General features: G+C 45.7%; 2 protein-coding genes across 5 annotated transcripts in view; one reads left to right on the top strand and one right to left on the bottom strand.

Annotated features, from left to right (window-relative positions):
- C17H16orf46 (chromosome 17 C16orf46 homolog) lies at positions 1–11,633 on the bottom strand. 4 transcript variants are annotated; one of them, XM_027617180.1, is made up of 6 exons: positions 11,435–11,633; positions 8,974–9,146; positions 8,567–8,653; positions 7,867–7,936; positions 6,134–6,381; positions 1–2,271 (listed from the first exon to the last, which is right to left on the bottom strand). In XM_027617180.1, exons 5-6 carry the CDS (start codon positions 6,341–6,343, stop codon positions 1,276–1,278), a joined length of 1,206 nt encoding a protein of 401 aa, XP_027472981.1. In that variant the 5' UTR covers positions 6,344–6,381; positions 7,867–7,936; positions 8,567–8,653; positions 8,974–9,146; positions 11,435–11,633; the 3' UTR covers positions 1–1,275. The 4 variants fall into 4 exon arrangements, with proteins under 4 accessions (XP_027472981.1, XP_027472982.1, XP_027472979.1 ...); XM_027617181.1 differs by lacking the exon at positions 11,435–11,633 and adding an exon at positions 11,250–11,308; XM_027617178.1 differs by lacking the exon at positions 8,974–9,146.
- A 140-nt stretch (positions 11,634–11,773) lies between these two features.
- Positions 11,774–13,792, top strand: part of BCO1 (beta-carotene oxygenase 1) — a 136,223-nt gene continuing 134,204 nt past the window's right edge. The window contains 1 exon segment of the mRNA XM_027617413.2: positions 11,774–11,858. The gene's annotated coding sequence lies outside the window, so the exon portion shown is untranslated.

Here is a 13,792-nt window from a genome sequence, read left to right as displayed (position 1 = left end):
AATACACCTTTTAATGACAGTTGTACTATAATCATTCCTGCATTTCCGGTGTTTTGTAAATAGAAATCACAAAACAATAAAAAACCTAAACTAAGAGAAAAGACATTACAAAGACCAATTGTGAAAAGCAGATGTTTACAAATACAGTCATATAATCTGTCTACCCATCATTTAGGGGACAGAAAGTCCAGAGTTCAAGTACAACCTACCTTAAGCAAATGCAAACTATGTAATTACAGAGCAGCTAAATGGTTATTCATATTACAAAATGGTTTTTCAGAGCATTTCTCTACATAGCATTGTCACTTGGCACTTAAAATATAACTCATTTACAAATGTTTCATTTATATACAACTTCAGGAAATATGCATTGGGGTAAAATGAGGGAAGAAGGCGGACAGAAGGGAGAAAGTAACATCCCTATTCTGTAAGAGTCTGCCTGAGGTTGTGAGTTCCCAAATATTAGATGCAAGGTAAGGCTGGAGGAAGCATGTGGGGTGACAATTACAATCACAGTGACATTTTTTTCCAAATAATTATTCTTAACCTGCTTCTCAAGATGGACTTTATAGATCTGTGGCTAAAACTTTTGCAGACATGGAGACTAGCACGAGGCTATAACATAAGTATATGAAAAACCCTGGGATATGCAGCATGGAGTGGATATGATCTATCCGTGGATTTAAGGATATGACACCTTGGACACAAGGATATTTATCTGGACACAGGCTGGAGTTACCTATTAAAGCAATGTTCCAGATCTTTGTTGCAAGAGAAAATAAATCAAGAGATAGATACTTGCCTGGTTCAAAAGATCAGGAAACAATTTGGTCTAAACAAGCCCTTACACTCAGCTTAAGGCATGGGGGTGGGGCGGAAAGAGCCCCTGCTAGTTGGCTCGGGGCTGCCATGGGCATCACTGAGGGAGGCCCTTCAGAGTCCCCACCATCCACTTGGCTTCTAGGGGGAGTAGAGAGATAAGGCAGGCAGAGGCTGAGACTGGCATTACCAGTTTGCATTTTGTAAATGGCTGAGCAACAGAAGCAGGTGACACATAAATGTGGGGGTTTTGAGAATACATCAAAACCCATACCATGAGGTTCAGTTTCCTCTGGTTCGACTGCAAAAAAAGGACAAGGGAAGGGCGGGTGGGTGGGAAGAGTATGGCAGAAGAGAAGAAAGGAAGAAAAGCTGGGATGGGGTGGGAGAGAGAGACAGGGAGAGGATGAATGAATTCAAACAGTGCTTATTCCCAGGCAATTCTATTATAGCAACTCAGAGCAGTCTGTGAGTGGAGACAGGAATAACAACTCTGCTCACGGTGAGGGACGGCAAGAGAGTTCTCGGGAACATTTTGGTCTCCAACGTTTGGGGCCTGTGTTCCTGCTTGGCCTCCGTGAGAACGTGCTTTTGGGTGCTGACGGGAGGTCTTGGCTCCCTGGCTTTGAATTTGGCTTTGTAGTTTTGCACTCCGTGTTTCTGCAAAAGCTGCACGGTGGCGAGATAGCGCACGTTGCTGGGGTTGGGAGGGCACATCGGGTTTTTCTCAGGCAGGAGGGACCAGTGCAGGCAGCACCGCTCCGGATTGGCCAGCAGGGATGTGGGGGCCACCCGGGGAGGGAAAGGCAGTGTGTCATTGCCCTTGGGGTGCTTGGCCAGCTCAATGGGTCTCTTTTCACCTTTCCCATCAACTGTTTTCAATCCATATGCACAAGCCACACACTCATCCTTTTCCACACTCAGCACCTTCTCTTCCGGCTGCAAGAAAAATTTCTTACTCTTCTTACCCAGAACATCCAAGCCGTTTGCGGGTGAAGCCTTCAGGGGAGGTAAAACTAAAAGGGCCCTGGAAGTCAAGGAGTCTGAGACGGAGGGACCTCTGCTGGGGCTTCTCGGGTCCTTGCCCCTAAGAGCCTCGGGGGTGGCCCAGTCTTCCTTGCACCAAATAAACTCCTTTATTTGCAGACTTTTTTTCTCTCCCTGACCGTAGGGGGGAAAGCAGATCTTGCTAATCTCCTTGGAGGCAGCGGTGGGGCCTGGAGGGGTCCCCTGAGTCTGGGAGGGGCTGCCTTGATCCTTCTCTGGACCCACCTCAGCCAGAGCCCCCGACCCCAACTTCTCCGCCTCGGCCTGAGGCCTGGCCTCAGCGCTCCCTTGGGAGAGACTGCCACAGAGTAAGCAGCTGCTGGTACTTTCTCCCACCTTCGCCTTTTTAAGCTTCTTCCTGGGCCAGATGCAGGCAGTTGGACAAGTCCTTCCCCAGCCTTGGACCTGCAAATAAAGCAGCACGTTACTCCCGGCAGAGCTGCTCAAACTCTAGCTGGCCAGCTGTGGCCACACCCCCATTTTGGCCATCCTATCTGAACCAATATTTTTCTTAAAATTGACTCACTTTTTTTTTTTTAATCTTAACACTATTTTAGCCTCATACTAAGTAATAACATTTGTAACAGTATTTGTTAATCTGAAATATAGCAACTGGATTTAATACTAAAATACTAAGCAAAAATATCTGTACATGGCCATCTTGATGTGCTGACTATATGTTTTTAGATGCACATCAAAATAAAGTCAGGACTCTTAAAATAAAATCAGAACTGTTTGTACTTGTCTCCCTACCAGGCTCTCTCAGACCACCAGGCTCTGTTACCAAACCCCAGGAGACTGCTGTGTGGAGGGGCTGGAGGAAGAGACAATGAACAGAGGCAGGTCCCTGAGTCAGGGTACTCCCCAGCACCCTGCGCCACCTGCCTCCCCCCACCCCCGCAATCCGTCCATGCCCAGAGTTCCCTGGCTGAATTTGCCACAAATGTCACCGTTAAATAGAGTTGCCAGATAAAAATCAGGACCACATCTGAGACATACTTAACACTGAACATATTAGGTACCGTTGACCAAAATTCAAATTTAACTGGGCATCCCGTATCTTCATTTGCTAAATCTGGCAAACTTATGTGTAAAAAAAAAAAAAAAAAAGCAATCATAGTTTCCATGCTTTTACTATGTTCCAGGCACTGAGCTAAGGATCCACTGGTATTGGCATTGGTTCATTTCACCCACACCACAGCACTATAATTCAGGTATTCTGATGCCCAGTATACAGAGGTGGAAACTGCCGTTCCAAACGCTATTACAGCCAATGGCAAGTTCTGCCACATTCAGAAGGTCTGTGCATTCCCACGCAGGGGACAAGGAGAGGCTGTGAGGAGCCAGCCTCTGGTCATCTTGCACAAAAACATCCCTTTATCATCCTTCCCTCCTGACCTCTGCACCCTCTCACTGCATGTGCTCAGCTCCCCAAATTCCAAAGTGTGAAGCATCACTTTTTCAAAAAGTCTAGTAAGTGCCCGACACTGAATCAGGTGTTCCTGTCCTCCTCGTACAGCCCTCTGGCCAGCATTTACGGATGAGGAACTTGGAGCAACAGCACAGGAGCCCTCCCCAAGGTTAGCTGCCTACAAGTGGTGAATTTGAACCTGAGCTTTCTTATTCCAAAGTCCTAGCCCTTACCAAAGCCGTGCTGATACCTCAAATATATTCCAACCAAAAAACCCCATTTTCTTTTGCATAGTTAAGTCCTAATTCTTAGATGGCAATTATATATGGGGGTTCTAAGGTCGCTGCCCTGAGCTGCACTCTTGAGACAGCCTACGGACAACTCTCCCAGCCTACTCTTCTGGCTTCTGTTCTGGAACCTTGTCCCTTCATGTGCTGCTGAGTTGGCACTGGGTCTTCAAGAGGACCATATTGCTTGCTTCAGACCTCACTGCTCTCAACCCTGACTTCCCAGGTGACTTCCCAGCTTTTGCAGAGAAGGGTCCCAGCACATTAGCTAACAGATCCTCAGGCTAACTGGCCTCTCTACCGAAGGTGGCTTCAGCTGCAATGAGACAAGTCCCACACTCCCATACGCCCTCCTGCACCCTCCCCACCACCCTGCTCCCTCAGACAAGGGGGGATTTGTCTCCTGGCCATGCTTATGTAGCATGCCAACTTTTACTCAGCTGGATAATTATTGAGGGAAACCTAAATTCTGGGGCTTTAATCTTTCTACAGATGTTTACAGATGTTCTATTAAACAGGTGCATTTGATGAGTCAGCAAATGTTCTCTACTTGCTTGACCCTAAGAGTCATCTAAGCTGCTGCCTAAAAATCCAGATTCCTGAGCCCCACCACAACCTACTAAGCCAATACTCACAAGATGGACCTGGGCAGGTGGTTTTAAAAACACCCCAGGTGAGCCTTGGGTTGAAGCTGCTATAGAGGATCTACGTCTCCAGGGTGTTCCGGTGGCCTGGCAGGGGATCCAAGTCCAGAGATGGGGGTCAATGACACCTGGCTCTTTTGATTCTCACAGGTGGGCTGTCACAGGTAAGCTAAATGTTGGTTGCGTTGGTCTGGGTCAAAAATGTACAGCCCTGAGGCACCCCATCCTGAGAGGTCTCTTGGCTCTGCAAACATAGGCAACTCTCACTAACTGCTGCCAGCAAAGTGTTCTCTGTCCTCATTTAAATGCTGGCCCATGGGTCCCTGGCACCAGTACAGGAAGTATCAAAGGGCCACAAGCCAGGGCCGGAAGCTGGCTTTGGTGGGACAGGCCTCTGACACCCCTCCTGGGACAAGGCTGCCTGAGAAGCCAGGGAGGGCTAGTGGGCAGAGAGTGAAGAGCAATGGGCAGCAGGAAGGAGGAGGTGGCACGGCACGATCATCCTCGACAGACTGTGAGCGGCAAACATACTCTCAGCATGGGGCACATGTGGCATTTCTTCCAATTAATAGAAAATTCTTTTCCAACAGCCCTTGGATAGATACATTTCAAAGTCATTACTTTCAATAGTAAACTGAACCTTCTAAATTAGAAAGTTTCAAATCCTCAAATAGAACTGTCTGTAACCCTGCCTTAGCGGGCATGAGCCTGTGTGTACACCAGGTGGGGGTGGGGCGGTGCCACAGAGAGAGTACAAGAGGAGGGTCCTGACGACACGACTCCTTCAACTGTCAAGTGGACTTAGGGGAGTGGCTCTGCCATGTCTTGGCCTCAGTTTCCATATTTATAAAATAAACCAATTAGATCAGGATTCCTCAACCTCAACACTACTGACATTTAGGGCATGTTATGGATTGCATGACTGTGTTCCCCCAAATTCCTCTGTTGAAGCCCAAATCCCCAAGGTGATAGTATTTGGAGGTGGGGCCTTTGGAGGTTATTAGGGTTAATGAAGTCAAGATGGGATCAGTGCCCTTATAAGAGGATATAAGAGATCTACTTGCACCACGAAGGAGGGCCTTGTGAGCACAAAACAGGAGGAGGTTCCCCCACCAGAAGCCAACCATGCTGGCACCCTGATCTCAGATATCCACCCTCCAGACTGCAAGAAATAAATGTCTGTTGCGTATGCTCCCAGTCTATGGTATTCTGTTATAGCAGCCCCGAACTAAGACGGGACTGGCTCATTCCTTGTGGTGGGGGCCATCCTGGGCGCTGTGGGATGTGGAGCAGCACCTCTGGGCTCCATCCAGTAGATGCCAGTAGCACCCTCTTCCCCTCACCCTCAGTTCTGTGACAGTGCCAAGCATCACCTAAGAATCACTGTATTAGACCAAATTTCCTTACGGTTCTAAATTTAGGATTCTATTGTCGATTCCAAGAATCGTTTAAGAATAAACCCCTGGGGTTCTGAGTGAGCCATTAGGACAGAAATCCCAGGCCTCCGGGAGCTTAGCACAGCAGCTAAGGAGCTTGGGTTCTGGAGCCCGGAAGAGCTGGATTCGAGCTCTGCCTTGGCCTCCGGCCGGGTGATGTTCGGCACACTCTTTCACCTTTTGGGTGCCTCGTTTTCCTTGTTTGAAAACTGAGGCTGTTCATAATACCTACCTCATAGGGCTGTTGAGGGGTTGGATGAATTGATGTATGTGAAGCATTTAGTCCTGTGCTTGCCAACACTCACTGGCCACAAATACCCAATGAAAGGTACCGCTCTTACCATTACTTATATTTTACCTCTATTCCTAAGGTTTCTGTATTTCATTGTTTATACATTTTTTAGTAATAATTATTTTTGGCAAAAGTAAAAGGAAAGGCTCACATCAAAACACAGACACACGAGGCACCTCAGCCAAGGAGATACTCACAGCTTCTTCCCATCCAGTTCCGATGACAAATTCGCCGGCCCTTTTATCTTGTTCAAGTGTAATGTCACTGATACTGAGAAGACAACAAACATGATACTTTTCACTTCTTTCATCTGGGCAAGGAGAGGTTAATTCTGTTTCTTCTGGGCTTTGAATTTTGTTATTTTCACTATTTTCTAACTCAGTCTCATTTTTCTGACAGAGATCCATTACTGTGATTGTGGCTGAAGGTTTTTAACATCTTCTTCCTGTAGCATGAAATGCGGGCTGAACTTAGTTTGTAATATTCATTTCTTAAAAACTGAATCAGTAACTCAGGCAAAATAACATCCAGACACATTCCAGAATAGACTGGAATATTACAAAACCATCTATTGCCGGATATTGATATAATAAAAGATACAGCTAATTGGAAAGACTAATGGATTTAATTAAAGAGCAGAGTTGGGATTGAAGAGAAGAGGACAGGGGGAGGCTGGCAGAGGCTCTGGCCCTCATCATGGGGTAGAGTGCGGCAAGGAATGTAGGTCTAAACACCCCTGCTGTCCATTCCAAAAAAGTCCAGATGCTACTGTGCTGACACCATGGGAAGTGTGGTGGGCACGTGTGACCTGGCCACTTTCCCTTCTTTTCCTTCCTGGCAACTCTGGATACCGGTCGAGGCTGGGGAGCATGTGTTCTAGGCTGGGTCGGTCTGCTCAACCTAATCCACCCTGGATGACTGAGTCCTTATGAAAGTGGACACAGACATGCAGAGAGGGAGGCCATGTGACGAGGCCCAGGGAGAAGACTACAAGCCACAGAGAGGGGCCTAGAGCAGATCCTTCCCTCACGGCCCTTGGAAGAAACCAACATTGGCCAATGCCTTGATTTCAGACTTGCTGCTTCCAGAACTGTGAAGCAGTACATTTCTGTTGTTTAAGCCACCCAGTCTGTGGTCCTGTATCAAAGCAGCCCTAGCACACTAGGACCACATGTCGTGGTAACGGTAGCAGTGGCAGTGATGATGAGGGTGATACCATCCATCCTTAAATGATGTTTTTCCAGGTTGAAAAATGGAACTTGGCATTTATAATCAGTCAAAGAGTCAGGAAAGTTGTCATCCTTTTTTTGTTTCTGGGTTTTGTTGTTTTTTGTTTTTTTTTTGAGTAGACTCCACACCCAGCATGGAGCCTAACGCAGTGCTTGAACTCACGACCCTGAGATCAAGACCTGAGCTGAAATCAAGACTCAGATTCTTAACCAACTGAATCACCCATGGAAAGTTATCATCCTAATCAGGAGCACAGACTTGATTGCCAAACAGCCAGGGTTCCAATCCTATTAGTATGTATACGACCTTGGGCAAGTTACTTTTCTGGGTCCGTTTGCTCATCTCTAAGTTGGGCATGATTATAGTATCTTCCTACAGACAGAGGTTCCTCCTGGGCAACCCACAAGCTTCAGAGATGAATCCCTGGGCCTAGGCAGTGACCTCCAGTGGTCCAGCTGCATGCTGATGAACAGCCAGTGCCTTCTTGAGGATTCCCTGCTTGTAATGACACAGAGGCCACTGGGGACCACACACTTTGCTTTCTCTCACCCTAACCTGATCCCTGCCAGAAAGCCACGTGTTAAATTTTCTGTTGAGGGAGAGATCAATAACTTTTTATAACAATATCTGTTTAATTACCATTTTGGCTTTTTCACATAGGCTTAAAGTGGTATTTTGATTCTAATAAAGTTCCATTTACCTATGGAAGGTCAAATATCTTTGGACATCTTAATCTTTTCCAATATGACATCAGAGGAAATGAATGAAATCTGAAAGGAAAAAACGATATTAGGAGTGGCTAAAAACCAGAAGTGCTATTCTATTTACAAACACTGTAACTGCAAAGGATTGAAGAATCATTGATCCGAAGATGGCCCATTGCCTCAGCTCCCCAACGGCCCTATGAAAAGGATGAAAAGGTTCCATGTACTCTTCTCTCTGTCAGGTTAACCATCTCCAGCAACTTCAACTATTTCTCACATGTCATGAGAATATGTGAAATCTGAGAGGAAGACGATATTATCTCTATATCGAGACAAACAAACAGTGGAGGCCAAAGATGCGATATTGGGGAAGCCCCTATTTTCGAGTCAATAGAGGTTGGACCCAGTGAGGGCACCAGAAGTTCTAGTCACATTATATTCCAAAGTGCCAAAAGAAACCCAGGTAATGATAATATTAAATAATAAAAGTAAGAGCTGCATAATAGCTCTTACTATGTGCCAGGCATTATTATGAGCACTTTACATATTTGTTATAAATACTGCATTTTATAAGTACTTAATTCATTTAATGGAAGATTGTGGGAACAATATTGACTCCTTATGACCAAAAGTAAGAATCATCTCTGAAGTCAGTAAACATAGTATTCTTAGTCAAATGGCCAGATTACCGCATACCAGATTGCTAGGTGCTTCTCTGGAACACTGGTGTTCAAGCTGGATTAAGATGCTCCACTACTAAAATGGAATGTTGGTGGTCTTTTCCTAATTAGAAAAAAAAAAAAAAAACAAACGAATTCAGTTAGTGGAAAGAACAGTCTTAATTTAAAATTTTTCTCCAATAACCATGCCTTCAAGTTGTATTGCCCATTCTTGTCTTCCGGCTCATGTAAGAGATGAGAAATAGAAGTATACAAGAAGCAATCAAAGATCAACTAAAAGAGTGGATATGTGATTTCCTGCAAATGGTATGCATTCTAACTTTTATGTTGAAATGCAGACATCTGCATGGGTATAATAGCCATATTTTCCGATAGTAAAAATATGCCTAGTTTACAGAGTTGAAGTAAATCAATAGGTCATACTATTCCACTTCTTGACTTCCACGGAGTTTTGCCATCATATAACTGAGAGCTCATTACTTTACAAGCATCTTGTTTCATTCCGCTGGTGGCTCTAAAGAATAGGGTGACATCTGCAACCCTGAAACTTATGCTCCTCAGTTCCTGGTGTTCCTCCCAAAAGCAACATGATAATCCTGAAAATAAGTGAAGATGGCTATTATTTCTTCAGAAGAGAATCTCAAATTTCCTCACCTTAAGAATGCACAATTGCCTGTCAATGTCTTTAAAATGTAGTACCTGGAAATGAGGGTAATATTTCAAATGTGGTCTGGCTAGAAATGTCTATTTTGAAATCTGACTCCCTTTGATCTGAAATCTACACCTATTAATTGGACAAAGATTGCTACATGTTTAAAAAGCTATATCCCAATCTTGATTAACACTCAGCATGAGGTCAATTATAACTTCTACATTTTTCCCCATGAATTGTTAATAATCCCTGTCTTCCTCACTCCATTTACATGCCGTTAATTTTCTTTTAAAAATTTTTTCCTCTTTTTTTCCACTAGATATAGACCTCTGAATGGATCAGATCTTTCTAAAATTTCCTCTTGTTGGTTTTGGACCATTATTCCAACCTGCTTAGATACTTGCAAATCTGACTCTGACAGAGTTTGGCCATTCCTTGGCCATTCCTTCCCAATTTAAGACTTGCATTTGATGGGCATACCTCCTGTAACTTCATCTAAGTCACTGATAAAATGTTGGCGAGGAGAGGGTAAAGGACAATGCCATGTGGATATGCCTTGTACTGGGGCATTTACTAATTACCAACTGGCTGCAAATTCACCTCACTATACAATTGTCAGGCCTATGTGTATAAATCTCATCTACAGGATTCTTGATTCCATCGATTTAGGTAAACTTCATTTTTTTAAAAAAAAGACTCCTACCAAGATTTATAGAAATTTACATCTATGTCTATTAATTTTTTAAAATATTTACTGTCTATATTAGGGATGAAGAATAGGTTCCAAACTGTCGGTTCCAAACAGTCCCAACACAGCTAGAGTGTTGTGTTGAGAAGGATGTTAAAACTTGGCCACTGCAGGGAAGAGTTCTGTGGTTGATTAATGATGTCTGCCAAAGACTAAAGAGTGGTAACATACATGCCACCTAATTGCCATTGCTTATTAAAAAAGTCAGATTCCAAATGCCTTACTCTAGACTCCTACATCTGGTTGACACATTCCCAGGTAATTAATGGGGGGGGGGATGTTGATGGGCCAGGAGAGGTAAAAAGCGCAGGACATTTAAGTCAAAAGCAAGCTATGATCCCTTAAAACTCCCTGCCACCTCCCTGGCCCTACACTGTGCCCTACACCCTCCCCCCATCTTCCTGGAAGTTTCAGGTTTAAAGGAATCTTGAATCTATGTCAGAATTTCAGATGGGCTTCTGGCAGTCTCAACTGGAATTCTGAATGGATGGGCCTGTGGATCCTTAACGTGTGTTGCGTGAAGAAATCAATGAATAGAAACACTGTTAGCTATGGTGGAAGCGAAGTTTCTGAATACAGAACTGTATTTAGTTGAGCTCCTATATATGAAGCTCATATGTATGAGCTTCAGGCATATGAAGTGGTTAAATAGGTCTTGAAGATTGTCTTGGGCATGCTGATCACTGGTAATATAGTTTCTAAAGGAAAATGATACGAAGACTTCAATCTAATTTACAATTTTGGAACACAGCTCGGCAGGGAGTTGAATCTTTGCCTCAAAGTTAAGCACATGCGCCACTCAACTTGCACAGTTTGTTCACATTTTCGGGAGTATAAATCTTATCTCTCCAAGTTACTTATCTGTGCCTTATGCTTATTACGTGCCCACAGAGCACAGCAGCTTTGATGACCCATAGAAGGAATCCTAAGGGCGTGGTTTATACAACCATCCCTCCGGATCAGTTCTTTATTCCTGCAGTCCCAGTCTCCAACCCTTCCGCTCTTTCCACTCACACCCATTCACTCACTACATGCCTATTAGATAGCTAGCTCTGGTAATAAAATAGTAAAGCCACGCGTGTCTTCTCAGCTGTCACACAGCTTACAAGTCTACATGAAAGCACAAGTCATCAAAGACACACACTCCACCTGTTGCTCCAAAAGCCCCGGCCTTTCACACCTGTCTCTTTCCTTTCCTAGAATAGGCCCTCCCCTTCCCCCAGGCTCCTTCCCTTCTTCCAAGATCCTTCTTCCTCCTCTTCATCCAGCAGTTCCTGCCGTGCCACAAAAGATGCCTACCCTTCTTTCAAGAGCTGTCCTCTCCAGCAAAACGTCCCCACTTGCCCACGAGCCCCTCCTCTTCCTCCTTTGGCTCCTCCCTCACAAGGCTCCGCCCTTTCAACAGCTCCTCCCACTGCCCCACCCATTCCTCTCCGCTCCTCCCAGGACCCGCCCACTCTTATTCCAGCCCCGGCCCACACTACCTCTCGCTTTTGCCTCCCCGCCTCGGAGGGCAGCTTCCTTTAGAACCGGGCAGGGCCTGTCGCTCTGCCGCCTGTGGAGTTGTCTGGGGCCTTGCCCCGGAGGCGGGGGAAGCGGCCGCGGCCGCTCACACCCTTCTGTGGGCCCCACGGGATGGAAGTCCCCGGGACAGTTAAGTCCCCGCCGGCAGGCGAGCGCGACAGTTGCCCTGGGTTACGGACGCGCTGGGGGCGGGGCCCGCGGGGGGTTGTCGCGGAAGTGATGCAGGGCCCGCCTTGCGTAACAAAGCTTGAGCGCGGGAGACGCCTCTGGCTGACGGCTGTGGGCACGTGCTCCCAGCAGGCTCTGCGCAGCTGCGCACCTTCCCTGCCCCAACCGCGCCTGAGGAGCGGCGGCCGGCTGTGAGCGCCTGAGGACTCGTTTGAGGTAAGGTGCAAGACCAAGCACGAGTCAGGGAGATGGACGCAGCGGCCGGATGCCCCGCGGACGGTGGAGTTAGAAAAGAGAGGGCCGTAGGACCGGCTTCCCCTCAGAAACCCAGGATCTCACGCCCGGCACTGTTGTCGTCGGGCCGGCGGGGGCTAAGGGGGGGGGCTCCTCTGCGCGTTGTAGGATGCTGAGCAGCATCCGTGGCCTCACCCTTTAGATGCCCGGCAACCAAAAAGGTCCCCAGCTTTGCCAGCTGTTCCCAAATTGCCCCTCCTCCAGGAGAGCGACTGCGGGCCAGAAACTTCCTAGTGGAATCTGCTCTTTAACTTTCGGGCCCCGCTTGCCTGACGGGGCAGTACTAGTTTGAATCCGCTGGCGACACCACGTCGCGCTCGTCGAACTTGTGTCGTGTTGCGGTACAACCCTGAAGGGAAGTAGCCTCACGCCCTTAAGTCAGACGACGAAGTGGGCACAGCTACCCACTGCTCCCCTCCTTTGGTCCTCGCACTTTTGAACACCTCGAGGTTCAGCCAGCGGTGGGAACCTATGGCTCAGGCCAGGTGGTTCAGTGGTGGAGCCTGGACCCAACTCACGTCTGATTCTAACGCCGGCCTGCTTTCTAGTTGTGTGTGTGTGTGTGTGTGTGTGTGAATAATTCTGTTGTGTAAAAGCATTAGAATGTCTTTTATAGCACTGTGATAAAGAGGCATTTGGAAAGATAGCTGTGTATTACTCCTTTTTTTTTTTTTTTTTTTTTAAACAGAACCCACAGTAGTAATTAGAATGCCTGGAAAGTCTACGGAAAGACTATTGTGTAATTATTCTGGGATGTTAGAACAAAGTACTTTTCTAGATATTACTACTTTTTTAGGTGTAATTTCTTTGCCTAAAATATGCATATTTGTATCTTGTATCTCACAACCAGGAAGAAATGGTAGGCCTTCATACTTGTAAAAACAATTGTACAAAACTGCATTACTTCATTGCACATTTTTAAAACATAAAACGTTCATAAATTTAAATGATAGGAAAGTATCATAAATGTTGGCATTTAAAAATGTCACACCCCAGGCCACCTGGGTGGCTTAGGCAATTAAGTGTCCCAGTCTCTACTTGGCTCAGGTCCTGATCTCATGGGTTGTGAGATTGAGCCCTGCATCAGGCTCTGCGCTCACTGGGGAGTCTGCTTGGATATTCTCTCCCTCTGCCCCTTACCCCACTCGTGCACTCTCCCTTTCCAATAAGTAAAATCTTAAAAATAAAAATGTTACAACCCTTTGAAAGGTACTGAAAGAAATCTAGTAAGTTTGATACCCATCAACATCTATTTAAAAATATAAACTAAAAGGATAGAATTTTTTTCTTAAATTCATAATTTTATTTTTTTAAATATTTTTTATTTGAGAGAGAGAGAATGAGAGAGAGAGAGCACATGAGGGGGGAGGGTCAGAGGGAGAAGCAGACTCCCTGCAGAGCAGGGAGCCCGATGCGGGATTCGATCCCGGGACTCCAGGATCATGACCTGGGCCGAAGGCAGTCGCTTAACCAACTGAGCCACCCAGGCGCCTTCGTAATTGTATTCTTAATTCTACCTCCTACACAACTTTATTCTAACATTTATGGTCAAATGGTCAAGACTTAATTGAGTAGTCTTGTCAATTTGATGTGCAAAAAGAAACAAATTTGAAAGTGAAAAACACCATAAGGCGAAAAGTCCATTGTTTTTCCAGATCGAGAATTGTCTTTATCCCTACTCAGTTGACAAACAGTAGGAATGTATTAAATGTGTTGATAAATATTAATGTTGCTGGAAGTATATCGGAATGAAATGGGTGGCACTGTTCCTCCCCTCTGCAATTCTTGTATCTGGATAAACGTCACATACTGCTAGAATGAGACAGATTCAGCCCCAATTTTATTCATTTTTTAAA

This window comes from Zalophus californianus, chromosome 17, assembly GCF_009762305.2.
Source record: "Zalophus californianus isolate mZalCal1 chromosome 17, mZalCal1.pri.v2, whole genome shotgun sequence".
Taxonomy (NCBI): domain Eukaryota; kingdom Metazoa; phylum Chordata; class Mammalia; order Carnivora; family Otariidae; genus Zalophus; species Zalophus californianus.
This window is presented reverse-complemented; position numbering and strand designations above follow the sequence as displayed.

Excerpts from the sequence above, each read along its gene's own strand:
- C17H16orf46 (XM_027617180.1), bottom strand. The coding sequence starts at position 6,343 with ATGGATCTCTGTCAGAAAAATGAGACTGAGTTAGAAAATAGTGAAAAT. Across the intron at positions 2,272-6,133 it reads GAACTGGATGGGAAGAAGCT|GTCCAAGGCTGGGGAAGGAC; the intron begins GTGAGTATCTCC and ends CTTTATTTGCAG.